The sequence below is a fragment of the Pleurodeles waltl genome, chromosome 2_2 (genome assembly GCF_031143425.1).
Source record: "Pleurodeles waltl isolate 20211129_DDA chromosome 2_2, aPleWal1.hap1.20221129, whole genome shotgun sequence".
Classification (NCBI taxonomy): domain Eukaryota; kingdom Metazoa; phylum Chordata; class Amphibia; order Caudata; family Salamandridae; genus Pleurodeles; species Pleurodeles waltl.
In genome coordinates, this window is record NC_090439.1 from 802,535,544 (window position 1) to 802,562,707 (window position 27,164).

The following is a 27,164-nucleotide window of genomic DNA, read 5'->3' on the forward strand; positions in this document are numbered from 1 at the left end:
AGCCAAAATCCTTAGCAGGCAAGGCACTGGGCTGTGGTTGAAGACTGCTCGATGTTGTTGAATAGCAGCTAGACAAGGTCTCGGTGAAGCAGTTGACTTTTGGTGGGAAAACTGATCGTGAGATATTTGATTTTGGCATCCAGAGAAGGTTCCTCACTAGTTGGATACTCTTGGCACTTTTGTCCAGAAAATATATTTACTTTGGGTCACATTTGTTTGGAGCTCAAATTCTTCCAATAGGGCTAGGCTACAGGTTGTAGCTGGAGGGGACTCCATTAAACTGAATAACTTATCTGAGAAGTGAAGGTGAATCAGATTTGTGCTGCAGAAAAGCTTATGACAGGTGCAGCCTGAATCTTTGGCCCAGCAGCAACACACCTTTGTTGGATCAGCTGGCAGGTTGGTCTCGTTCCCCCGGAGATCTTTGGAGCCAAAAGGTTTCTAAATCCCTGGTTTTAGGAAAACTTAGATGGAATACACTTTGGCACTAGCCAATGGTCCAGGACCTTGGTAATAGTCCTAGCGGGGACAGGCTGGAGTGAAGAATCACTCCAGCAGAGACCAGCAGCAGGGTCCAGGGCAGGTCTAGTTGGTACTGGACATTTGCAGAAAAAGCCTCTTGTAGCTTATTGTGTCCCTGTAGCTTCAACAGGTGGTCAGCCTTATTACCCTTGGAGTCCATGTGTTTGTTCTGGGTAGAAGAGGGAGAGCAGGTTCAGTCCTCTAGGTTCTTCTCAGGTCAGACAGGAGGGCGAGTTCTCTTCTGTAGATCCAGCAAGAATACTGAGGATGGTAACAAGGATGCCTCATTTATAGATGGCACCGACCTGTGACGAGAGAAACTCCTGGCCATTCCCTAACCACTGGTTTAAAATAGCCTATGGATGTCACAAAGCACTTTGCATCATTTCATGTGTATCTCACTGTAAACAATCCCACTGTACCCCCTCGCTACCTAAAACCAAGATGCCAGAACCTTTGTTCACTTGGCACAACTCCTGTGCCCACCACTGTGTGGCCAGGGAAACAAGCACCCCTCCTCTGTGGTCACTGTAAACCAATTCTGGGGACCGCTTCTCTCTCTGGGATTGGTGTCTGGCTGACTGGGGGAACAAAGAAGGCACCTGCCCAGGTGTCGGCTGTCATTTGCCTGTGTTGGCTCTTTGAAGTTAATAAAGTTCTAGGGCACAGACCAGATGGTCATCCTGTCAGAGGAACAGAAAACACCTCCTCACACTCAAGTCTTTGTGCTCCTCTGCGAAGTGTTTTTATACCTTATGGAGGAGGTATTCAACTGCCAGGTGACAGTTGAAGCTCATGCAGATGGGCCTCCAGAGGTTTCCAAAATATATATTACAGATGCGATGTGATGTTATCTGGGAGGGTATCCTGGCAATGAGCAGGTGATAGTCTATCCAAACCTAGGGCCTAGTGGGACTACTTGAAAAAAGCCAGGACTTTAGCTTCTTGCAGAATTCAAGAATCAAGGAGGAGGCTGTTATGTGCAGTGGCAGGTCGTTCCACGTTTTAGGAGTGATTCAGGAGAAGGCTTGACTGCTACATCTTGATCTCCGTATGTTTTTGATGTGTGCAAGTACGTACAAGCGTAGGTGTCTAGAAGGTTTCTGAAGACATATGCAGTTGTTGAAGGGTGCTGGGTCATAGTGATGTAGTACCTTGAAAGTGTGGGTGAGGAGTTGGAATTAAGCTAATTTGTGTATGGTGAGCCAGTGGTGCTCCTTCATTTGTGGTGTGATGTAAATGTGGTAGGTGTGGGATGTTGAGAGTGAATCTGGTTGTCGAGTTCTGAATGGTCTGCAGGCTTCTGGTGAGTGTTGACTTTTTTTTTTTCATTCAAGCAGAGCGAGTATTATCATAGTCCCGATTGCTTGTAAAGAAGACATGTGTGACGGTTTTCCGGGTGCTGATTAGGAGCCATTTGAAAAGCTTCCTCTGCATCTTCAGTGTAAGGAAGCAGGAGACAATGGCGGCATTGATTTGGGGTGGTTGTGACGAGCTTGCTGTTGATGACAATCCTGAGGTTCTTGGCTTGGGTGGTGTGGGGCGATCCTAGGTCTGCTGGCCACCAGGTGGAGTCCCACAGTGAAGTGCTCTTCCTGAAGCTCACAACATCGGTCTTGTTCTTTTCCAGCTTCAGACAGTTGGTCTTCATCCAGTGAGCAATTTCAGTCATGCAGGCATTGAACTTGAGGGCTCATGTATCCATTGAAGTGGGTGACGCTCAGGGAGGATCCATGTGGAACTCTGTAGATGAGCTTGCAGGCATTTGAAGTGTACGTGCCAAGATGACTGAATGGTTCCTTCCGGTCAAAACGAAACCGATCCATCCAGTTAGGAAGAACCGATCCATCCATCCATCCAGTCAGTCAGAGAGAACCCGATCCATCTAGTCAGGAAGGAGCAAATCATCACAGTTAGCCCTTGGATTCCGATGTTGTGTAGGTGTTTGACACTGTCGCCCACCCCATCATCATTAAACGCTCCAGAGAGGTACAGGAGGATGAGGGCCGCCGTGTCGCCTGTGGCAAGAGTCATGCAGACGTCACATGTGGCAGCGATGAGTGCAGTTTCTGTGCTGTGGTTGGGTCTGGTTTCAGACTGCGTGCTGTTGAGTTACTCGGTGAGGCGTCTGTTGCAGCAGTGAATTGGGCTTGTGCTACATTTTTCAAAAAGGCCGACAAATAAATTTGTAGTTGCTTTCTAGCTGAAGATAAAATAATTACATTTAATATTGTATCCCAGTACTTTACTATGGAACATCCAATCTTTCTACAGTGAAAATAACCTTGTAGCCTTTTTCATTGTAAGGACATATTTAACCTTAAATGTTTACATGTCCTACATTTAACCCCTTCTGTGCCGGGGATGTAATGGTTACGTCCACCTGCACAGTGCTCCCTCTATGGGCTTCCCTCCCACCCCTTCAAGGCAGGGATGGAATGGTAAGCCCTTCCCCTTTCACCCCCGCGCGCCCCCCCCCCCCCCTCGCTGACCTCATCAGAGGCCACTTCCCCATCGAGCTTGAAGCTCGGAAGAGAAATGCAGAGCATTTCTCTTCCGATCAAATGATTGTGAAGCGATCCGGGTTTTGAAATGCCCACTAGACACCAGGGATTTATTTTTCATTCGAAACTGGCATGAGGGGAGCGACCCCTTGGGCAAAGGTCTCTCCCCAGGAGGGTAATATTTTTTAAGGCCTTTTCTGCCCCCCCCGCAGATTGGCCTATTGTTGTTAGGCCGATCTGCCCCCAAGGGGGGCAGAAATCCCTAGGCGCCAGGGATCGTTTTTTTATTTTTATTTTAGAGTTGGGGAGCACCCCTTAGGCAAGGGTCGTTCCCTAGGGGGAAAATTATATTTAGGCCATTGACCTATTTTTGAGGCCAGTTTGCCCCCAAGGGGGGCAGAAACCACTATTCACCAGTTTTTTTTGTTGTTTTTTTTATGGGGGAGTCACTGAAGGGGAGCGACCCCTTAGGCAAAGGTCGCTCCCCGGGTGGGGGGGGACACATTTATTTTAGGCCATTTCTGCACCCCATTGGGGACAGATCGGCCTATTGTTATTAGGCCGATCTGGCCCCGGGGTGGGCAGAAACCTCTAGGTGCCAGAGATTAAAAAATGTTGTTGTTTTTTTGTTTGTTTTGTTTTTTAGAGGTGGGGAGCGACCCCTTAGGCAAGGGTCGCTCCCCGGGCGGGGGGGGGGAGAGGGGGCACATTTATTTTAGGCTGGGTCAGATCGGCCTATTGTCATTAGGCCGATCTGCCCCCGGGGTGCCAGAAACCTCTAGGGGCCAGGGATAAAAAAAATAAATGTTTTTTTGTTTAGTTTTTTAGAGGTGGGGAGCAACCCATTAGGCAAGGGTCGCTCGGGGTGGGGGTTGGGCAAATTGTATTTAGACCATTTCTGCCCCCCCCTTGGGGGAAGATTGGCCGATTAGAAACCACTTAGGCACCAGGGATTGGTGTGTGTTTTTATTTAGGGGGGCAGCCCCTTGGGTAAGGGTCGCTCCCCATGGGGGCACATTACTGTTGGCCATATCTGCCCCCCCTTGGGGGGGGGGGGGCAGAAAGCCCACCAGAGACCAGGGAAGTTTTTTTTTTCTCCAAAATAAGAGGGTGGGGTTATGGCCATACTCCCACCCCATATAAATGGGGCCAGAGTTGTTCTGCCCATCAGTGGGCAGATAGGGCAATTACCCCGATCCACACCTGGTGGGGGGTCAGAAAGTCTACTAGACGCCAGTGGATAAAAAAATAAATATATATTGGGGTGGGGGCTGCCAACCAGTATGGGCCTGGTTATGCCCCCCCTCCCCCCAACTGAAGAGGGTAAGTCTTTCAGCTCTCCCCGCACTCTAAAACATCTTATCCCACAGCAAGCAAGAAGACATTTGATTATTTTGGGTTTTGGTTTTACATTTGGGCCATGAGAGCTTGGTTAACTCTCAAAATCGTCCCACTTGGAATGGTGAGTGAGGCACTTTATGGACTTTGGGACGCTGCCATGTAGAAAAATCCACAAGACCTAGACACATCTGAAAACTAAACATCTGGGTGATTCCAGGGTGGTGTGTTTCACATGCACCCTACACCATTTCTGTACCCACAATGCCCTGCAAACGTCCAACTTTGCTAGAAATCACACATTTTCCCCACGTTTTTGTGATGGAACCTTCCGTAATCTGCAGGAATCCACAAAATTCCTACCACCCAGCATTGTCTCATCTATACCGATAAAAATTCTGCTGCACTTGTCAGCCTAAAAATGTTTTTTTGCAAACTGCCCTTTTAGATCCCCATTGGTTCCCCCTCAATATCAACATGTTTTTGGCTCTTTCCTTTCACAGTCACTTGGCCCACCTACACAAATGAGGTATCATTTTTACCATGAGACTGAGGAGAACATTGGGTGATATGAAATTTGTCCCAGTGCGGTGATCCCACACAGAAATGTGGGGAAAATGTGCAAAAACAGGTAGTTTTGTATTTCATCGTTTTGATGTGTCCAGTTAGTGTTTTGGGGCATTTTCTGTCACGGGCAGTAGGCCTACCCACAAAAGTGAGGTACCATTTTTATCGGGAGACTTGTGGCTCCTCTCTGATTCCAGAACTTTCTGTCACCGAAATGAGAAGAGAAAGTTTTTTTTTTTTTTTTTTTAACCAAATTTTGAGGTTTGCAAAGGATTCTCAGTAACAGAACCTGGTCCGAGCCCCACAAGTCACCCCATCTTGGATTCCTCTAGGTGCCTAGTTCTCAAAACTGCGCAGGCTTGCTAGGGTTCCATAGGTGCCAGCTGAGCTAGAGGCCAAAATCCACGGTTAGGCACTTTGCAAAAAAACAGCTCTGTTTTCTTTGTGAAAATGTGATGTGTTCACGTTGTGTTTTGGGGCATTTCCTGTCGCAGGCCCTAGGCCTACCCCCACCAGTGAGGTATCTTTTTTTATCTGGAGACTTGGGGGGGGATGCTGGGTGGAAGGAAATGTGTGGCTCCTCTCCGTTTACAGAACTTTCTGTCACCGAAATGAGAGGAAAGTGTGTTTTTTGGACACATTTTGAGGTTTGCTAAGGATTCTGGGTAACAGAACCTGGTCAGAGCCCCACAAGTCAACCCATCTTGGATTCCCCTAGGTGTCTAGTTCTCAAAACTAGGGTTCCATAGGTGCCAGCTGAGCTAGAGGCCAAAATCCACAGCTTGGCACTTTGCAAAAAAACAGCTCTGTTTTCTTTGTGAAAATGTGATGTGTCCACATTGTGTTTTGGGGCTTTTCCGGTCGCGGGCATTAGGCCTACCCCCACAAGTGACGTCCCATTTTTATCGGGAGACTTGGGGAAAAACAGAATAGCAAAACAAGTGTTATTGCCCCTTGTCTTTCTCTACATTTTATTCCTTCCAAATGTAAGACAGTGTGTAAAAAGGACATCAATTTGAGAAATGCCCTGTAATTCACATGCTAGTATGGGCACCCTGGAATTCAGAGATGTGCAAATAACCACTGCTTCCCAACACCTTATCTTGTGGCCATTTTGTAAATACAAAGGTTTTCTTGATACCTATTTTTCACTTTTTATATTTCAGCAAATGAATTGCTGTATACCTGGTATAGAATGAAAACCCATTGCAAGGTGCAGCTCATTTATTGGCTCTGGGTACCTAGGGTTCTGGATCAACCTACAAGCCCTAAATATCCCCGCAACCAAAAGAGTCCAGCTGACGTAACAGTATATTGCTTTAAAAAATCTGACATCGCAGGAAAAAGTTACAGAGTAAAATGTGGAGAAAAATGGCTGTTTTTTTACATCTATTTCAATATTCTTTTATTTTAGCTGTTATTTTCTGTAGGAAACACTTGTAGTATCTACACAAATGACCCCTTGCTGAATTCAGAATTTTGTGTACCTTTCAGAAATGTTTAGCTCTCTGGGATCCATTGGTTTCTCACCCATTTTGTCACTAACTGGAGGGAGGCTGAAAGCACAAAAAATAGTAAAAATGGGGTATGTCCCAGTAAAATGCCAAAATTGTGTTGAAAAATTGGGTTTTCTAATTCAAGTCTGCCTGTTCCTGATAGCTGCGACAATGGTGATTTTAGCACTGCAAACTCTTTGTTGATGCCATTTTCAGGGAAGAAACTACAAGCCTTCTTCTGCAGCCTTTTTTCCCCATTTTTGAAAAAAACGAAATTTTTGCTGTATTTTGGCAAATTTCTTGGTCTTCCTCAGGGAAACCCACAAAGTCTGGCTACCTCTAGAATCCCTAGGATGTTGGAAAAGAAGGACGCAAATTTGGTGTGGGTAGCTTATGTGAACAAAAAGTTATGAGGGCCTAAGCCCGAACTGCCACAAATAGCCAAAAAAAGGCTCGGCACAGGAGGGGAAAAGGCCTGGCAGTGAAGGGGTTTCATACCTACAACCTGCATTATGGGCAGTAAGCCCTACTTGAAGGTGACCTTTCAATCAATAGTTTATTCGATCCAGATTTGGACCATTAAAAAAATTACAAGTGATCATACATACAAAAAGATAAAAGCCATGAACCATCACTTAGTAGAAAAAACATTTAGCAGTTAGTACAGAGAGAAAAAATTCATAAAATTACATAAAAAGTTTCATAAATAATTAAGACGAGACTCTCAAAGTAATCTCTGGATCTTACCCTATGCAAAAGGCTAAGTGCTAAAATAATGTTAGCCAATTGTTAAAAACATGAAAATCATTCTAAAACAGATTTATATATAAAATAAGGCATAAAAACTACATATAGTAGCTCCTATTAGGAAAGGCTAGAGGTCAACCAGTGAAAAATAATGCCATAAGTTACTCAGTTCTATTAAATAAATTGATCAAATAAATTGCAACTTGCGATTTATAAAATTATATATGCTGAGGAACTATGAGTCGCTAGCCATCATGCGCAGGGCTACAGTCTTTTGTCGTCGATAGGTCATACTAATCATTTTATTTAAAATCCCAAATTAATATAACAGGGTGCTAGTTTGCTAACTTCTAGACCGTTCTTCGACCGATGGATTAAGATCTGTAGTAATCCTACTGCGGATTTTCCATGCTGCTGCCAAATATTTGGAAACAGAACTCACTATCAGCATGGAAGTGTCATATTTGCATATTCTATATACACTGTTTCGATTTTGTGATGGCAGTGTTTTACACAGAGGGATAATCCACTTCCCACGAGGGCATTTGTACAGTGGACAGAAAAATAGGACATGCTCAGAAGTTTCCTTGCATAGATGGCAATTTATGCATTTGTCAGATAAAGAACTATTGGTTGACCAGCAAGCTGTAAAGCTGTTGACTGCCAATGTTCCGTATCTGAACTGAAGTAATAAGGAACGAGCACGGGCTGGCATAGGGAGATCCAGGAAGCTTTCAGGCAGAGGTTCATGCTTAACCAGCAGAAACTCTGCTGTCAACCGACCCAACCCAATTGAGCCGAGAGATTCCTCATGGATCTTTTCCCAATAGCGGTCTTTGATCAGGCGTTTAGCATTACCAGGGATCATCTCAGGATTCTCCCAATACTGGGCTAAGTTCAGTTCAACCCAAGCCACCCTCATCTCCCTAAGCCACCGTACTTTTTCCCATCCATAGCAAGGTGGCAAAAGTTCTTTAACTGCTAATCTGAAGGGTTCGAGTTCCTCCGTTTTCCATAATCTGACCCAGTACAAAAGTGGTCTTAGGTATGCTGTGTCCTTAATACTATTTAGACCCAGGTCCAGTCTTAGGGGGAGCATTGGCGTGCCCTTCCCCAGTCTGGATATGTGTCTAAGGAAATAATTTTCTTTAATTTGAAGAGTGTCCAATTTTCTGTGAAATCCCCAAAGTTCTGCTCCATATAGGGCCGCGGCACGAATTTGAGCTTTGTAGATTTCAGAGATGAGGGTCAGATGAGATGAGGTGACCTTTAACATTTAAAAGGAAAGTTTAAGCCTGTCAAATGGGGTTATTTTGACAGGTCAAATCTGCAGTTTTAAAACTGCACAACCTTGCTATGTATGGGATACATGTAATGATGCTTTCACTGCCACTGTAATGGGTGGCATTTGTGGCCCCTTGTGACATTTGACTTACAGGCCCTTGGTATAAGTTTGTACCATTTACTAGGCACTTGCATTATATGTAAGTTAAAAATGTCAGTCAGCGGTATGCTAAGTTTATCTTTTTGAAAAGGGGAGCACAAGCACTTTACCACTGGTTAGTAAAGGTAAAGTGCAGCCAGCAGAAACCGTCAAGGCAAAACTCTGAGGGTACACCATGCAAAAGACTGTCATTTCCAACAAGGTGTTTATGCAAAAATCTTCAATCCATAATTAGCATGCTATACAAATATGTATTTTTAAGGGTTACTCATAGATCATATAGGGAACTCTTTTGGTCAATGATGAATTAACGTGTTACTACTTAACATAATGGTAGCTTGCAAACTCTTATTTAACATTCAATTCATGATGTGTTACAAAGTGTAAGCAGTGGCTGTAGCAATCAAAACAAACAATCTCACGAATCTCTGCATTACATCTCTCATTGTCTTTTGGTCATTACATTACATTACAAGAATAGTGGCAGCTTTTCCAATACAAGATTCAGACTTTTGAATTAAGTCATTTCAAGAAGTTTTCTTTTTCTCATAAAGATTACAAACAAATATGACCTTATCGTATCACTGGTGTGCCAAAAGGTAGTTTGCAACACCTGATGCAGCCTGGATTCCTTTGTGAGTGGCCATATTCTTAATGCTTGTTTTGTCTCGCTTTCCTTTAGCTTGCTGAAACAAACAAGCCACACACACTTTTCAGACCAGGGTACATATTGGAAAATGTATTATAATTGTGTGTTGAACTTAATTGTTGAACACATGCTGCTTTATCACCTTATTAACTGATGTATTTGTTTAAGATTGACTTGATTGATTGATTTTCTGTGTTCTACTTCTGACTCGCAAACTAATTTGTGCATACGTAGAACTAGTATTTTGATGTTGAAAGTTTGTTATTGAATAATTTGAAACCCTTGTGCTGTTGTAGTTTAAGCTCCTTTTAAGAAACTCACAGTTCCCTCCTTCAGTTTCAGCCATAGTGGATTCAGTGTTCTCTTTCATTAAGAAAACAAATTTCACGTTACCATACTCAGTTAAATACTTGCAATGCTGAAAACTGAGCAGACAGAAAAATAATTTGTTTGTGTGACTTTATTCAATAAGTTACTTTTCTTGCGATAACTACATGTTCAAAATATCGAGTTACGCCAATGGGTGGTTGTACATAGTTCCAAATAGACAAAGTGTTTTGGTAATGTGAGAACATTTTTGCACTGTGTCTCATTCGATTTTCCTTTAGACGTTTGTGAAATATTGCATCTTGGCAAGGCCACTAAGGTATGTCCCCAGCCAGTTCTGCCACTTAATTCAAGAATACTGCACATTTTTCGTGTTTTTTTATAGTTGTAAATTACTAATATCCTAAATACTGGTCTACAAGAAAGAGAAGCTTTTAGAGGTAGTTTTTACAAAAGTAGTTCTACAGCTGATGATGCCAGGTGTCCATCTCCCACCATGAAGGCCCCTCTTGCAAACCTAAAAGTTTCTAATTTGTTCCTACTCAAACGTATGACTCATCCCTAAATATTCTGGTCCTTACAACATCACACCTTCCTAGATCCATAAAGTAAGATGGGAAGTACTGCCACAATTCAGTGCATTAAGAGAGAAACTTCGAATTTACCAGTAGAAAAGGGGAATGTCCAGAAAAATATTAGTGCAACAAAAAGGAGAATTCATGGTAAAACGGAAATGACAGAAGAGTCATGTTTAGTGTATCCATCCATAACAGCAGCCCCCCACACATTGGCTGTAAGGCCTACCCACATATTGAATAAAGTAAAGACACTTTTTGTTCTTTTCCCTTCAAAATAATTCTCCTTAATGACTTTATTTATTTGAGAGCTGTCCCCCACGTGCACACACCCTGTGCGTTCTTATATCTATCAACTGTTTCCCACAGACAAAGTTGATTCACAAAGGAAGAGCTCGAGTTATCACGTTTCTGTATAACGTCTGGTACGCACAAGTCCTCAGTCCTCCCTAAACTTCAAAAGTTCTCTCTACTCGTGGCCCATCAGCTTTTCCATAGCACAGAGTTTCCAAACATTGTTCACCCATTGCATTTTCTCTGGAAGTTTTAGATTTTCCCACACCTGAGCTAATGTGTTTCCTACAGCAATCATCAAATGGATCAATTTAGAAAATGTTATGATTCCCCAAAACCCTTAATTCAGCCAGTAGAATTCAGAACAGCATCTCAACCGTATAAATGGGGACTTCTCATTTTCAGCATCTTTAATTTCCCCCAAAACATCCTTCTAGTTTCGTTGTGCTTCTTTACATTTCCACAACACATAGTCATACAATCTTCTTTCATTACAATCTCTGGGAAAACATCCTGCATACCCCCCCAAACATTAGTAAAAACATGTGGAAAATCCACCTTGAATGTCTTCTCATAAATCCTAGTTTACAACTCATCAGAAAGAACCATTCTTATCTCCCAATCTCTCCTAAACCTAGGCAGTGCCTTCAGAGTACACCTCTAACTTTTCTAAATCTGTCTTTTGCCATGTGTTCATAGCCTTCTAAAAGACTGACAAGTCCTATTCAATGTTTGTCCCAATCTGATCTCTTGAAGTTCTCCCTGTAGCATCAAACATTGGAAAATCACTAGCTGATCAATATCCGATAGCACTTTTAGAGTTTACATGTTGATAAAATTGCCCACCCTGACTAGCTACTTTCTTCAAGCCTCCATCCAGCTACACTTGATAAATTGTTGCTGCCATCTTATTGAAGCTAAAATGAAGATCCCACAAAGAGAAGAAATGGATGACCTTGTTGACAATGAGGAAACAGATAAGAAATATCTTTCAGTACTCAACAGATGGCTACAATAGGAACCTCTTCAGAGTAGCTTAAATATTTTTGGGCTCAAACTAAATTTAACACTCAGGGCCTCATTATGAGTTTGGTGGGTGACAGAGGCCACCCACCAAACTAGTTAGGTCGCAAAACTGCGTGTTCGGTTTTTTGCCTGCTGGCCCTATTATGAGTTTCCCGCTGGCCCAGTGGGAAACTACCCACAACATTGACGCCGGCTCGTAATTGAGCTGTCGACAATTTTGTGGTGCGTCTGGTGTGATAGCAACTGTTGCGCTTTTCACTGCCTGTAACTCAGGCAGTGAAAAGTGCAACAGGGCCTGCACTGCCCATGCCAAGTGCATGGGCAGTGCAGGGGCCCCTGGCACCCTGTCTATGCCAGCTTTTGCATGGGCTTGGAACCGCCATGCAAAAGCTGGCGGATACAGGAGTCGCAAACTGGCGGATTAAGACCACCCGCACTGCCAGACCGTTGGCCGGTAAGAATGTGGCGGTGCCGGTGGTCAGCCGTGGCGCTGTCCCTACGGTCATAATGTGGCTGTCGGATCACCGGGGTGAGTCAGACTCGAAATAAAGGCCTCTGTCAGGAGAGGTCAACACTTGTTAATTTTTCTGCTGACATCCATTTGTCTCCTGAGATGGACTGCCAGAACCCTTTGCTGTTCTGCTTTAAGAAAAACAGGTCTGAAGGTAGGAGAAGCCCCCCTCCCCTCCTTTCTCAAGAGGCACACTTTTATCGGGATATCTTGGCCCTCTTCTGTCCCTTAACAAATGTTATAACATTTCTACCCGATACCTTGCAAAATGGCATCAAGAGCATTATAACCCTGAGGAGAAGATTCATATTTGGGTGACGCCTACCAGAAATATTGAAGGCGTACCATGCAGGTGTACAATGGACTTAACGCATGCTCATTGCTTACCATTGGTTGGATTCATTGTCACTCATTTCTTTGCTTCTTAATCAGTGGCTTTCCTTGTCCATCTTGTGTTTGTCCCTCCTCTGTAACAGAGCCTCTTTGCTATTGTTTTTTTTTGGTTAACTTGTGTCCTTCTGCTGCCAACCTTTAGGTAACTATTTTTGTACTTCACTTTACTTTTTCCCACAAGAGAGTATGTGTTTCCCAGCTGCCTCCCTTGTGCACTTCTTTGCTTCTGCTCTCTGTATTCTTCTGACTTGTGTCTCCCCGGCTCCCACCATGCTTCATGTTGTTCTCTCCTGCATGTGCTTCTCTCCTCGCCCTCTCTTGCTCCCTTTCTTTTGTGCTACTTCCCCCCCCCCAGAACATTTATTTTTACTTTTAAACACCTCACCTTTTCTCCCAACCCGCTCTTACTTTCCTCTTCTCCAAAGTGGTGCCGTCCCATCTGCTTTTAAAAACAAAATCTGGCAACTTCACTTTTTTCTTTTAAATTTAGTAATATTTTTTTGCTCATTAAATAAAAAAAAAAAAGGTGTTATTTCATTTTATAGTCACGCACATATGTATTCATGCATCCACGCACCTACCAAATGGCGCAATCACGCCATTGCACCTTTTCTATTTTCTCCTTTTTGCCATGCTGCACAGCACCAGCAAGACATATTTTTTTTCAATTTTCCCGGATTTCCAACTTTCCTGTATTTCCTTGCCTTCATTGTGCATTTATCTGGACACAAGTTTCAACCTTATTATTACTTGGAGCAGAACATAGTTGCATCTCCTTAAATTACATTTGCAAGTACACAACACTGTGAACTGATCCCCAAGCAGGTGAAGCTCTAGCTATACAAGAGAATTAAAGCCTTTGTTAGTTTTTCTGACATTGACCTCATGTTAATGTCCTATTTGAGTCCGACACTAAGTAGCTTGGGGTTTTGTTCTTGCATAGATGTAATGCTGTGACACTGTAATGTTAGTTTATAGATCTTTGTGCTAATGAAAATCTTTCTTAAATGCAGGAGAGTTCTACTGTATGTTGTGAAGAGTGTGGCAAAATCTGTAGGTCTTCCTTGTTGTTAGCTAAATGCATGTGTCAAAAGCAATAGGCCTTTAAATGTGTACTGTTGTTTCTCAGTGTGCTATAGGCTGTGGGCAAGTACTTCTTTCATGGGACCTAGCAGACTACCATAAGCCCCTCGCAGACATTTACATGAAAAAAGGCAGAAATACCCAAATGCACAGGGTTAGTGTTCTCTTTACAAGTCCTGCTATTACTCAGCTTTGGTAATAAAAGTGTCTTTGTCCTCTACACCCCTGTTCCAGTCCCTCACTGTCCAGGTGGTGTTCACATGGAGGTTCTGTAGCTTAGCTTTTATTTTATTTTGTTAGCATTTTCCATACCTAACTCCTCTACTGACATGCATTTGGGTACTGCATGTTAGGATCACTGAAATGGCAGCTTTTATTTAATTTGAAGCCTACTGGGGAAACTCTAATCCCTGGCTGCGTGTTCTGTTCTAGTGCATCCGTGGTTTGTCTGCTGTGAGAACTGTTCACTCTGCTGTGCTGGTTAGTGACTTTAAGATGCCCAGAATAAGTCTTGGGCTCATCCATTTTGAGAGGGTGTTGCATGGTCATCGCTGAACCACAACCACATTCTCTCCCTTTACACAGCATGCCTTAAAGCCATTGCCACTATGTCTGCAGCCCAGTGCCGACAGTATGACCCCCCGCCCATGCCTTACCACCTATGTCATTCACTGTCTGGGGCGTAGCGGTCCACTATTCTCCGTTCGCCAGCCTCTTCTCAAACCACCTCTCAGCTTTACAAGAAAACATTGATAAGGTCTCCTCTGTAAACTTGATCTCGGCTTGGCTGACTATTAGGGCACCTTGGAGTATTTCCACCCTCTTGTTGCTCAGGGCTGTTGCCCCTGGTTATGGGAAAAAGGAGTGCTCATCTACCATCCTTATCCGTTGTTGTGTGGATAGGGAGCAAAGCTGAATCAGTGCCTTCTTAGCTGTGCCCTGTAGTAGCCTTATTGTTGAATTGCTTCGAACAAACGTTTACACTCAATTAAATGTTTCCAAATAGCATTGACCTCTACACTAAAAGAGTGAGCTGATGCGTCTCGGTTCCTTAGTCCAGCTATGCGAGTGCCTAGCTAAGACTGGTTCCATATTAAATTGTTTTTTCTAGAGCCTATCTGCGCCTTTATCTGATCTCCTTCTTAAAGACTGGCCAGAAAAATACATGTTTACAAACCCACTAGTTATTTAATACATTGGGTCTTGCGTGTAAACATTCTGGCCATTTTAGCCACTGCCCACATATTACAATTTTGGTATTGAGATATCTCTTTTCTGTTTAGTGGCAAACTCTTGCTTTTTTATGTCTCAGGGAGATCTCCAATCTCTCAAAATGAGTAATGTCTGATTCTCCATCCATCCAACTAATAACACCACATGAAATTCTAGTTCTTGAATGGCAAGATTGTCACAATGGACGCATTTTTCCTGTAGTGAAGAAGTCTTTAACATTGTAGTGCAAGAACATTTATCTCACTTTTTAATTGGCCCCCCAAAAAACCTGTAAGCATGCATTGGCAGAGCCAATAGGCCTGACTTGCAGTTTGAGTTCGGAATAAAACGCTTAAGAAAAGTTTCTTGCTGTGAAAAATATTTTATGTGTGAATTAAATGTTTGAGTCGTGTATTTCTGAAATGTAAAATAGCCCCTCATACCGGTGCAACTCAGTTGCCACATAGGAGATGGAATGAAGTGCAGAACAGCATGAAGTTGGAGTAATAAATACTCTTGTAGGCAGAGCCAAGACCTCTGCTAAGTGAAGTTTAAAAAATTGGTAACAACAGGTCTTGTTGACAATTGCGCTGTCAAGTGATATCTGAAAACAGTAGCATATTTCTGTTTCTTACTGTTGGGGCCAACATAAATCTGAGAAAGGTGAAAAATATGACTAAGGAACACTGAAGTTACTGTGGTAAGTAAAATGCATTTTATTTTTTTATTTTTAAGATTTGATAAAATATCTCTGTGATCAAGTCTTCACAATTTTGTATATCTTTAAGAGGTGTGGGTGCTGGCTGCAATACCAAGGAAGTCATAGACAGACTGAGGTATCTGAAAGCAGAAATTGAAGATCTGGATTTAAAGGAAAAGGAGCTGGATCAGCAGAAATTATGGCTTCAACAGAGTATCAAAAATGTTATGGAAGATTCCAATAATAAAATATATCCTTTAAGGTGTGAATAAATTCACAAAAAAAGCTAATTGAAATAAGTATCCGTACAACATAAGATCTTTTTGACATAGGGACATTTCTCCAAGGATTGTTATCTCACTGTGACTGTACGTTGTGTTGCACACACCTGTTAGTCTTGATAGAAATGTGTGATGTAACTTACCTACCCAGTTTTTGTTCCATTGGAAATTCACTTGCACTGCTCTTTCCACATTTATGCGGATCTGACAGATGTCAACTGCTAATCATGTCATACTGCACTGATACTGTTTTTTCAGTTTGCCATACTAGCTTGCATATTTAAGAACTAAAAGAATATTTGTATTCCTAAAAAGATAACCTATATTGTATTTGAACATCAGCAGCCTTTTTTCATACAGTCTGTACTAAAAACTTTTCTAGATTAATGTTTTATCTCGTATAACAGCATTTTGTTGCTAGTTTGTGTTTTCTATTTTCTTCTAATTGTATTTTCCTTGACTTGTGCTGCTTACGTGTTCGTATGTCACACATGAAGACATCTGCAATTGCTTTAATGGTAATTTTTAAAATTATTTTACTGTTGCAAACTGCTAGTTGAAATAGTCATAATATAATGCCTAAGAATATCACACTGCGCATACAGTGTTGAAATAACTATCTAGTATTTATTCATTTCAATGTATTAGAGAAAACAAGTCTTCAACAATGCTGTCTGTCGGCAACCAGGATGCTTGTTTTCTGTCCAGGGATGACCTGGCCTGGCAGTTTTGGCTGGACTGTTCCCATGGGGAACAGGGTCAAGACTGATTTGCATGTGGCTGGGTCCAATCTGGTGTGACGTGGTGAGCAAAATAACGATAGATTAAACCCAGATCTGTGATTGGGGTTGAGTGTTTGAACTGTTTCAACACTCCGTCCATCATTTTATTTTGTTTTTTGATGTTGCCTTGTGAGACCTGAGTGGATAGGGTATGCCCAGACGTGGGCCCCTTGCTCTCTGCGCCACTGGATTCAAGCTAGCCTGGCTGATGAAGGGCGATACCCTGCCATAGGTCCCAGGATGCTTGTTTGCTGTCCAGGGATGACCTGGCCTGGCAGTTCGGGTTGACTGTTCCCATGGGGAACAGGGTCAAAAATGATTTGCATATGGCTGGGTCCAATCTGGTGTGACGTGGCGAGCAAAATAACAATCGATTAAGCCCAGATCTGTGACTAAGGGTGAGTGTTTGAAAAGTTTCAACACTCCGTCCATCATTTTATTTTGTTTTGCGATGTAACCCCTAAAAATGAACATTGCACAATACATTCTGCAATTTGTCAACATTAAGACACTATTGACACTAAACATGTACCCACGGCACCAGTACCTGACAAATCATGAACATTCCTTTAATCCATAAGCTTACATCCTCACATAAAAGCAGTGAAGTTAAGTAAAATTGTGGATATGGTTTCTTGATCCTGATCACTTCAACCTCAGCTCACAGATCGCTCTTCATTTCGTGAGCATTTCCTAAAGGGTCCCTACATGCCCATATTTTCCCCTCCTTAAGGCAATTGCAGATAAACATTTTTAGAATAAAATCAAATCCTTTTATTGCATTGTTTTAAACAGCTGAACACCAGTTTCTGCACCAAAGCGCTAATTTCAGAGTCATAAGATTTTGATTGAGATTGTACACAATGTACTGTAGTTAAGATCATTCCTGCCCAACCTACAAATCTGCTCTAATCAATTTTATTTTTTTGTGTTGTAATTTTTTATTATTATTTCGTAGCACAAGTCCTGTACAGAAAGTAAATAAACTAAATTCCTCCCTTCTTTGAGGAGATACAATCGTTACAGTCTTTAATCATTGTATGCAAATATATCAAACAAAAACGTGTATTGTACCAGCGTTAATATTCACATTTAAGAGCCAGTATTGCTAGCATAGTGGTCTCATGTCACCAAACAATCAAAGTATATCAGCCTGGAGAGTGCTTGAACTTCGTCAATAGAGGGTATACAGCCATAGGTGTTGGATATATCTATGTCATAGATTTACTGTATTACAGTACTAGTATGTTAACAGGTGCCGTTAGCAATTGTTTAGTAATCTCTCCTTAACATGGTCCATATCGCTAATAGAGATAGGTCATTGTGAGGTTATTTGTATCTATCTCTAGTAGTAGTCCCTCTCTAATGAGTTCAGGGGCTCACAAGGGGGGCAGTTTTAGGGAGAGGATGATAAAGACTCAGTGAGTAATGATATGGAGATAATAAATTTGAGTGATTTCCATTGAAGGAACATTGATCGAAGATATTCGTGTGCTATTCGTGTGCTATTCTAATGTGTGGGGAGACGATTTGCGGTATACATTAGAATGGTGATAAGATGATCTATTGCTAAGGACGGGAATGCACTCATGATTTAATGGGTATTCAACTTAATTGGATAAGTAATACTGGAGAGTGTGACAATGAAGTTGTTCCTAGGTAAAAAAAGATGGGTAAGAAGGGTGATGAGGGTAATAGTACCCATTATGATAATAGTAACAATAATAAAAAGGATGATAATGGAGACCGCTATGGCGACAATGGTGACTGGAGCAATGGTGACCGAGGGGTGGGGGATGGGGCGGGTTGGGGGGTTTAGGACGACACAAATGGAATCAAGATTCTGTGGTAGGCGAGGTGATGTTACTAAAGAAAGAAATAGAGGGGCGGTGATGATGATAATTTACTGGAGGTGATGGGATAAAGGTGAGGAATCAAGGGATCCTTGGGGTTGAAGAAAATAAGGCATCAGTGCAGAGTGGAGTTGGGCTGCGAGGGAGTAATCGAAGAGAGTGTCATTGTTGAAACATCATTGTTGGGGCGGTTCCATTAAGGGGATGGAAAAGAGGATACAATATAGCTGGAGATAATGTTACATAAATTAATGGGTGAGTGATGATTTGTATTTGCATAGATTAAGTGGTTGTGGTCCATCGTAGGATATACTTAGATCGTCAAGTTAGGTAGGAAGGGTGACCATGTTTGTAAGAATATATCAGTTTTATCCTGCAGGTCGTATATGAGGCGTTCGTGGGAGGCTGCCTGATACATTGCGCCGATCCATTCTTCCTGGGAGGGAGCAGCTGTGCCCGCCAATGTCTGAGGATACATAATTTTGCTGTGGCCAGTGCGGTATGCAATAATCGGCTTTGGGGTCGTTAGAGATGTTGTAGCTCCCCTGTATCGTGTAAGAGTGAGAGATGGTGTGAGTGTTGGCGGTAAGGGCAACACCTCTCCAAGAGTATGTCCTATCGCCCGCCAGAAGGGTTGTATAGCAGTACAGTCATGTAAGATGTGGGTAAGATCACAATGATTGTGGGGGCATCTCCAGCAGGGTGCATGAGATAGTAGTCGTGCCGTGCACAGTTTCTGGGGGGGTCCAATACCAGTCATGTAGGGTCTTGAAAAGACAGAATTTCAGGCGAGCCTCACGGGCTCCCCGGTCTCTAGCCTCAATTAATTCAGCCAAGTCATCTAAGTCATAGTCTTTCTGTAGTCGAATTTGCCATTTTTCCCTAAGGGAATTGAGTAGTGGTAGTGAGAAAAGGTGTTGATTCAGCACCGCCTGTAGCCCCGACACAGCCCCTTTCATTTGGTCCCATGTTTCTAAGTATTGGCGAATGTGTTAATCGCCGGGGGGAACATCCTAGTCGCTGAACCAGACAGTGTCGTAGCTGTAGGTAGGGCCATGAATAGTGATCGGGGAGGTCAAATTCGTCCTGGAGCTCCCCGAATGTCTTCCAGTTGTCTCCAGAGATGAGTTGGTCTATCCTTATGATACCTTTTTGATACCAGTCCCACCAACGGATGGTCTTACCTCCTATCTGGAACCCTCTATTGCCCCATAAGGGGGATCTGTCATGTAGATATGGGTCTATTTTCAGGGAACGGTGCGTCTGTCGCCAAGCTTTCCTCATGGCTCCAGTCATGGGGTTGATGGTTCGTTGGTCCATCATGTCCGTGTTATATATTATTTGTAGTTCATGAGGAGCTCCTGCAATTGTCTTTTCCACTGTCACCCAGAGTGGTGGGTCCCACATATTCCGGAGTAAGAGGGTCATCTGCGATAGGTGTAACGCAGAAGAATAGCGTTCTATAGAAGGGAGATTTAAACCTCCAGATTCACGTAACGTGGCTCTGGGCAGTCGTGGGCACATGGATCCCCAGACAAAGGCACGGATGCAGAGGTCTATCTCTTGGTGGAGGGTTAGTGGTTTATGTAGAGGGAGCATACCCAGTACGTAGAGGAATCTTGGAAGGGTTACCATTTGTACCGCCTGCACTCCGCCCCACATGGAGAACCCTAGTTGTTTCCATTTCTCAAAATCTCGTTTCATGTTATTAATTAAGGGGTCTAAGTTATCCGTCACTATGTTTTCTAGGCCTCTATTTATATCAATTCCTAGATAACGGAGACGTACGTGTTTCCACTTAACCGGCAGACCTTGTAGGGAGGAGCTGATTGTTATAGGGGATAAGGGAAGAGACTCACTTTTATCCCAGTTTATCTGGTAGCCCGAGAGTTGTTCGAATTCCATCAATATCTGTTTAAGAGCCGGTAGAGAATTGGGTAGGTCGGTGAGCGTGAGTAAACTATTGTCTGCATAGAGGTAGATAGTGGAACATCCGCCTGGGATTGAGATTCCTGATATTAGGTTAGAGTTCTGAATTACCGCCGCAAGGGGTTCTACAGCTAATAAGAATAATAGGGGGACAGTGGGCAGCCCTGTTGTGTTCCTTTGGAGATCGGGAAGGTGTCAGACAGAAACCCTCCACAGTTCACCTGGGCTGTCTGGGAGTCATAGAGTAGTCGTATTCTATTGATGAAGTTAGTCCCTAGTCCGAAGCGTTTTAGAATTTCAAAAAGATACCACCATTCTATTCGGTCGAATGCCTTCTCTGCATCCAATGAGAGGGCAAGGGCTTCTTCCTGTGAGTGTTGCGCTGTCCATATGGTATGAAATAGCGTACGGAGGTGGTTCCTTGATGAACGGCCCGGGACAAAGCCCACCTGGGTATGATGGATTAGTGAAGGGATAACTTTTTTAAGTCGGGTTGCTAATATCGCTGCTAACATTTTGGTGTCTCCATTAAGTAGTAATATGGGGCGATAGCTCCCGCAGAGAAGGGGGTCTCTTCCTGGGTTGGGTAAGACTATGATAGTGGCTTTGTTGGAGATAGGATATAGGGATTCCGTGTGATCAGCTCCCAGGAAAGCTTTGTATAGGGTTTCTACTGTGTCTGCCCCAGACCATTTATAGAATTCGGACGTGAAACCATCCTCTCCCAGAGCTTTGTGATATGATAAGTTGGCTATCGCCTGTTGGATCTCTTTCTTGCTAATGTCACGCTCTAAGAGCGCCCTACCTTTGGTCGAAATACAGGGTATATTTGCTCTTTGTAGGAAGGTATTCAGGCGGTCAGTGGCTTCTACTGTTTCTGGGGTGTAGAGGGCTTGGTAATAGCTGCCGAATTCGTTCACAATTGCCTGTCGTTATTTCGGTCATTAATTGCTGGTATGGCTAAAGTGATTTCTCTTTGGTGTAGTAGGGCGGCTAGTAGACGGCTTGATTTCTCGCCGTGCTCATAATGATGGCCCTTTAACCTTTGCAATGCATATTCCGCCCGCAAAGTATATACGGAGTTGAGTTCCTTTTTAGCTTGTTCAAGATAGCGGCGATTGAGTGAAGTGGGGGTTCGAGTATATTCCCTGGTTGCATGGGCTATCCTGTCTTCCAGTTTGGCCTGTTGATCTCTCTTTTGGGTGTTGGCAATGGCAGCGTCTCTCATTAACTGACCTCTAATAGTTGCCTTTGCTGCTGCCCATAGAAGTTGGGTGAGGATACCGAGCCTTTGTTATCTTTTAGATAGGTGGTTAAGTGAGCTTTAAGTTGCTCCTTTCCTTTTGGAGTTCTATATCTGGAGTTGGGGAGACGACATGGTTTACGTCCGGGACTGATCATTCCTAGTTGCAACGTTAGTAGGACCTGGGAATGATCGGAGGATATCCAACAGTTTTATCGATTGTATCAGTCTCTGATCGATCATAAAGTAGTCTAGTCGCGATTGGGGTCCATGGACTGGAGAGAGGAAGGTGTATTGGCAGTCCGAGGGGTGTAGTAGGCCCAAACAGTCCAACAAGCTGTGGTCAGAGAGGATGTCGCGGAGTAGGGCCCTATCTGAGTTGTTGCCTGCATCGAGTCCGCTTGTGCGATCAAGAATAGCATCTTGTACAATGTTCCAGTCTCCGCCCAGTATATATTGGGAGGCACCAATCTGCGTGAGTAGTCGGTTGAGAGAGAGAAAAAAAGTGCGCTTAGAGCCTATTGGGGCGTATATTGAACCTATGTAGATCGTGGAAAAACCTATCCTGATTTTGGCTAGGACATTACGACCTTCCGGGTCGTGCCATGTTTTAAACAACCGGAATTGTAGTGAGTGACGTATGAGAATTGCCACCCCGCATTTCCTTCCAGTACCCTGTGTTCCGTCGGACACAGGTGGTTTACCGCTATAGAGTACTTTACCAACCCAGTCTCTACGAAGTTTTTCAGATTCTGCTGCGTCAAGTTGTGTTTCTTGTAACAGGGCAATATCAGCATGTTTAGAGCATAAATAGGATAGTACTTTCTGTCGTTTGACATAGCAGGTCATACCATGGACATTCCAGGAGAGGACTGTGAGCGGCGTTGTCGTTCCCATGGGTGCTATGTGGATGAGGTGTACTCCGTAGAATGTATCTGTATTGTGTGGTCAGGGAAGGAGAGCACGGGGGAGGGGTATCGTATGGATATTAGTTGTTCAGGAACATGTAGTGAGGATAATAATATAACATAAGGGGTAAGAACGGGATGTGTCTGGGTCCCTCGGTCACCAGGGGAAGTAAATAGTAGCTATAGAGTTAGAGATAAGTTTGGGAGGCTCCGAAAGTAGGGAGTTAAATTATGCACTAATGAATAAAGGATGAAAGAAAGACCTATAAGAAGAAGAAAGAGGGAAGGAGAAAGAAAACTTACTGCCAATTAATCTATTAACCTGCGGGTCCGAACCTGTAGGGTCCGCGCGCCAAGAGGGTATTGTTATGGGGTGTAGATATGATGGGGGTTATTTCAATGTTTCTTAGATAGCTTTGGGGGGCCATAAGTCAGCCCCCTTGTGTTATGTGTTACGTAGCTTGAGTGTAAATAATGGGAGCACTGGGGATTAAGTATGAAGGAGTCCAGGCTCGAGAGATCGTGGGGGAAAGGGGGAGGAGAGGGTCCCGGGGGGCATTCGGTACTTCTCATGGCTGCTGTTATGTATGATTTTTGGTGTACATGTAACAGTGGTGTGTTGCACATCATAAGTTATAGTGTATAATAATGCAGTCCGCAAGGATCGTGTGAGGGCTCAGAGAGAGTAGGGGTCTTATGCTGAGGGACATGGGATGTGTATAAAGTTATTAGTGTTAGCCTGGGGTAGGCTTCGCCGCATGAGTCCATTTAGGCGTGCACAGTCCGTGTCTTCGTTGGTGGCTATTTATTCTTTGAGAGCTGATCACCGGTCCTGAGTCTAGGGGCTGCATGTGTGTGTGGGGCCAGTGTATTTACGGATAACATATTATTGCTATATGACCTTGTTATATTGGTACCCTGCCTGGTTTCCCTATCGATCTCGGGTGAGGGAGGCAATTTGTTAGTATGAAGTCAACCTCGCCAATATCTAATTCATATAATACATTATAATGGCAGGTGTGGGAGGGGTATCTCTTGGGGGGGGGGTGAGTATTCAACCTCATGATAGAAGTATTAGAGAAGGCCTGATCATATGTTTAAGGCCGAGTATATGGTTTAAAATGACACTTTCAAAACAGTTTTTACATCCTTCAGGGTTGTCTCTATATATCTGTGTAGGGGCCTCAGCTATACCTCTGAGGTGGATTAAGGATGTCCTAGTCAACAGACAGACATCACCTGGTAAGAACTGGTATCCCATAATGAGAAGGGGTGGCAGTAAACTCTCAGACCTCCCCATTTTCTCCCCATCAAGGATGCAGTTTTGGTTTAGAACAGCTGGGTATGCCACTTATCTGTCTGATGATAGGTAGGTCTGTTGCCGAATGAAGGTCCCTTCCTTCAAGATTCTTAGTGTTCTTGGTGTTCAGTGATCTGAGTGATTGTCCAGTGACGGCTTCAGAGGGGTGCGGGATTTGTCTCTGCCCATGTCTTGGGTATGGTCTATTACTGCCTGTAGTACCTGATCACGATTGTCCTGTGGCTTAGGAAGGCGGTCATACATTCTGCCTCTCTTGTTTGAGGCAGGCCGTTGTGACTGGGCTCGTAATAGTGCAGCATGGGGGTTGGTCCCGGTCTGTGTCCCGTCCCCTCAAGGGGATCTGGCGCCTCTTCGGCCCGCGCGCCCCGCAGCCCCGGGAGGCCACCAGGTGGCAGCCCGCGGCGTGCGCCACCTCCGCCGGGAGCCGGAGTCTGCAGCGCTGCCCGTGGGTGGCAGATTGTGTGCAAAGGTAAGGGGAGGGGTGGGGGGGGTCCGCTTCTGTCGCTGCTTACCCCCACGCCTCCCGACGCCCGGTCCTGTGCTGGTGGTCCCGACCGCACTGTTCAGAGCGTGGTCGCAACTCCGATTCTTCCGAGGCGGCTTATTCTGGTGGGCGGGCCTCTCACTTTAGGCCGCGGTAGGGCGCACCGCCGTGGGCCTCCAGTGACTCCCCGTCCGATAGTGTTGTGGGCGCGTGTCCCGCTGGGGAAATCTGTTGCTTCCCCGTCTGTGTTTCTCGCAGTTCCGGGAAGCTGCTGGGAGACTGCCTGAGGCGCGTGTTACCCCCGCCTTAGCTGAAGTCTGGCTCGGCGCGCGGCGCTTCGTCATCAGGCGGCCATTCTCTTTGGTGGCCAATCCACGCTCCCCTCTAATCAATTTTAAAAAATCAATAAGAGACCCAAGAGTCTTGCCTAAGTAGGGGCATAACTTGACGCCGAATGGAGTAGACCGAGAGTTCCGGGCCGAACTCCACCATCAGGCCCATCCTATCGACATGATACTTGCATTGACCGGGGAATCTACTGAATCCTACCCCTCTGCACTGGGGCTACCCCTGGAATGTGCGGATTTGATCCTGCCGGCTGCGACCACCCCTCATCGGCCCGTGAGGGCAGAGGCCCACAGTCGTAAGATTGTGGACTGCAGCTCCTGCTGGCCGAGACAGTTGAGAGGTGAGGGGCATGCTGAGAGGTTAGTGGTTGCAGAGTGATTGGTGACCCCACTCTCCCATCTCCCTCCCCCGACACGTGGGAGCACAGTGGATTGCTGCCTGGTGTGGGGCCCTGGAGAACCACACCATACCCTGCATTGGTCGGGGGCAGCTGAGACCCAGGAGCTGCAGCCAGAGGTGGTGCCCATGTCCCTCAGGTGATGCACGGCTGCTGAAGCGGCCTGCTGTTGACACTCCACATTGGCCCCCAAATGTCTCCCCCTGTAGCACAGAACCCTGCCCGGCGCGACTGTGGCCTCCCTGCCTGGGGTCGAACACCTGCTTTATCGGCGCAGCCTGCAGACATCTGGAGCTGCATGGAGCCGGGCCGTTGCCATGCCTCCCTGCTACCACTGACTGCTGGGCGCTGCCTCCATCTTTCTTGCTTGGGGCATCCAAGGAGCAGAGAGGAGTGCGGTGCGGGCCCTGTGACTTTGCACTGCTGAGGACATCCTGGACTATGGACTATGGACCACTCCTCCACAGCTGCTTGGGAGAAGCTGAATCGGAATGGTCCCGGTTAACCCCCAACAAAGCTACTAGCCCTCGGCCTCATTTGTGCTGGGCGAGACTTGGGCAACTTAGAGGTTCTCTAGGGAATGCTCCCGCTGGAGTGCCCTCTTGACCCCCCACAAGATAACCATAAAGCAGAAGCAACACCCGCACCGTGAAAGTACTGGCTAGCGGCCTTCTTTGAGAACCTCTCCATGTCTTTGTAGCCCAGACCACTTGTTCTTGCACGCCTATCTTCTGCCTGTCTCTGCGGCTGCCCCCTAGCTCCCGGTGGGCTGTGCTCAACTGAGGAGTACAGGATTCGGTTCAGGGGTGCTCAAAAATCCTCAAGCCAGACCCGGGTTGATTTTGTTGACTTCTCAGTCAAAATACTGGATGGTTGGATTCATGGCAGTGGTGTAAATGATTATGATGGGCTGTACAATCTGTTTATGAAAGAACACCTTTTAAGTAATTGTTTCAATGATAAACTGCATCAGCATCTGGTAGACCTAGGACCAATTTCTCCCCAAGAATTGGGAAAGAAGGCGGACCATTGGGTCAAGACTAGGGTGACCAAGACTTCCACAGGGAGTGACCAAAAGAAAGGGGTCACAAAGTCTCCCCAGGGGAAGAGTGTTGAGACATCCAAGGGTAAAAGTAAACAGTCTTCTACAAGGCCCCAAAAACCTGCTCAGGAGGGAGGGTCCAAAGCCTCTTCACAATCCAATTTTGGGCACAAGGGTAAAAACTTTGATCTCAAAAAGGCCTGGTGTCGTAGCTGTAATCAGCAGGGACACCAAACTGGAGACGAGGCCTGTCCCAAGAAAGGTTCCACTTCAAACTCTACTCCAGTTAGCACTGGAATAGCCAGTCTCCAGGTGGGATCAACACGGTGCCCAGAGCAAATCAGGGTTCACACTGAAGCTACATTAGTTTCTGAGGGTGGGGTAGACTTAGCCACACTGGCTGCCTGGCCCCCTAATATGCAAAAATACAGGCAGCAACTCTTAATTATTGGGACTAGTGTAGAAGGCCTGAGGGATACAGGTGGCAGTGTCACCATGGTGACAGAGAAACTGGTTTCCCCAGGACAATACCTGACTGGATAAACTTATCCAGTCACCAACGCTGACAATCAGACTAAAGTACATCCCATGGCTATGGTAACTTTAGAATGGGGAGGGGTCAATGGCCTGAAACAGGAAGTAGTCTCCTCAAATATCCCTGTAGACTGTTTGCTTGGAAATGACCTGGAGTCCTCAGCATGGGCTGAGGTAGAACTCAAAACCCATGCAGCCATGCTGGGTATCCCTGAACTGGTGTGTGTCAAGACAAGGGCACAGTGCAAGGCTCAGGGTGAAAAAGTGGTGTTGGAGCCTGGAATAATGGCCCTACCCTCCAAGAGGAAAGGAAAGAATACTGGGGAACCAGCTTCAACACAACAAAAGAAAGGGAACCTCTCTTCTCAGGAAGAAGTTCTGCCCTCTGAGGGAACAGAGCCCATGGAGTTGGAACCTTATCAGGTTGAGCTCTTAGGCCCAGGGGGACCCACAAGGGAACAGTTGTGTAAGGGGCAAGAAGCATGTCCCTCTTTTGAAGGCCTTAGGCAGCAAGCTGCTGAAGAGACCAAAGGAAAAACCACGGGAACACAGAGTCTATTGGGAAGATGGACTCCTCTACACTGAGGCAAGAGATCCCAAACCTTGTGCCACTAGGAGAGTGGTAGTGCCTCAGGAGTTTAGGAAGTTCATTCT

At 44.9% G+C, this 27,164-nt stretch overlaps 1 protein-coding gene across 2 annotated transcripts in view; it reads left to right on the plus strand.

Annotated features, from left to right (window-relative positions):
- Positions 1 to 27,164, plus strand: part of E2F5 (E2F transcription factor 5) — a 178,045-nt gene that overhangs the window by 39,903 nt on the left and 110,978 nt on the right. For both annotated transcript variants that reach the window (XM_069220425.1, XM_069220427.1), the window contains exons 3-4: positions 15,477 to 15,638; positions 16,144 to 16,187. In XM_069220425.1, coding sequence (XP_069076526.1) covers positions 15,477 to 15,638; positions 16,144 to 16,187 — 206 coding nt within the window. The remainder of the gene's footprint in view (positions 1 to 15,476; positions 15,639 to 16,143; positions 16,188 to 27,164) is intronic.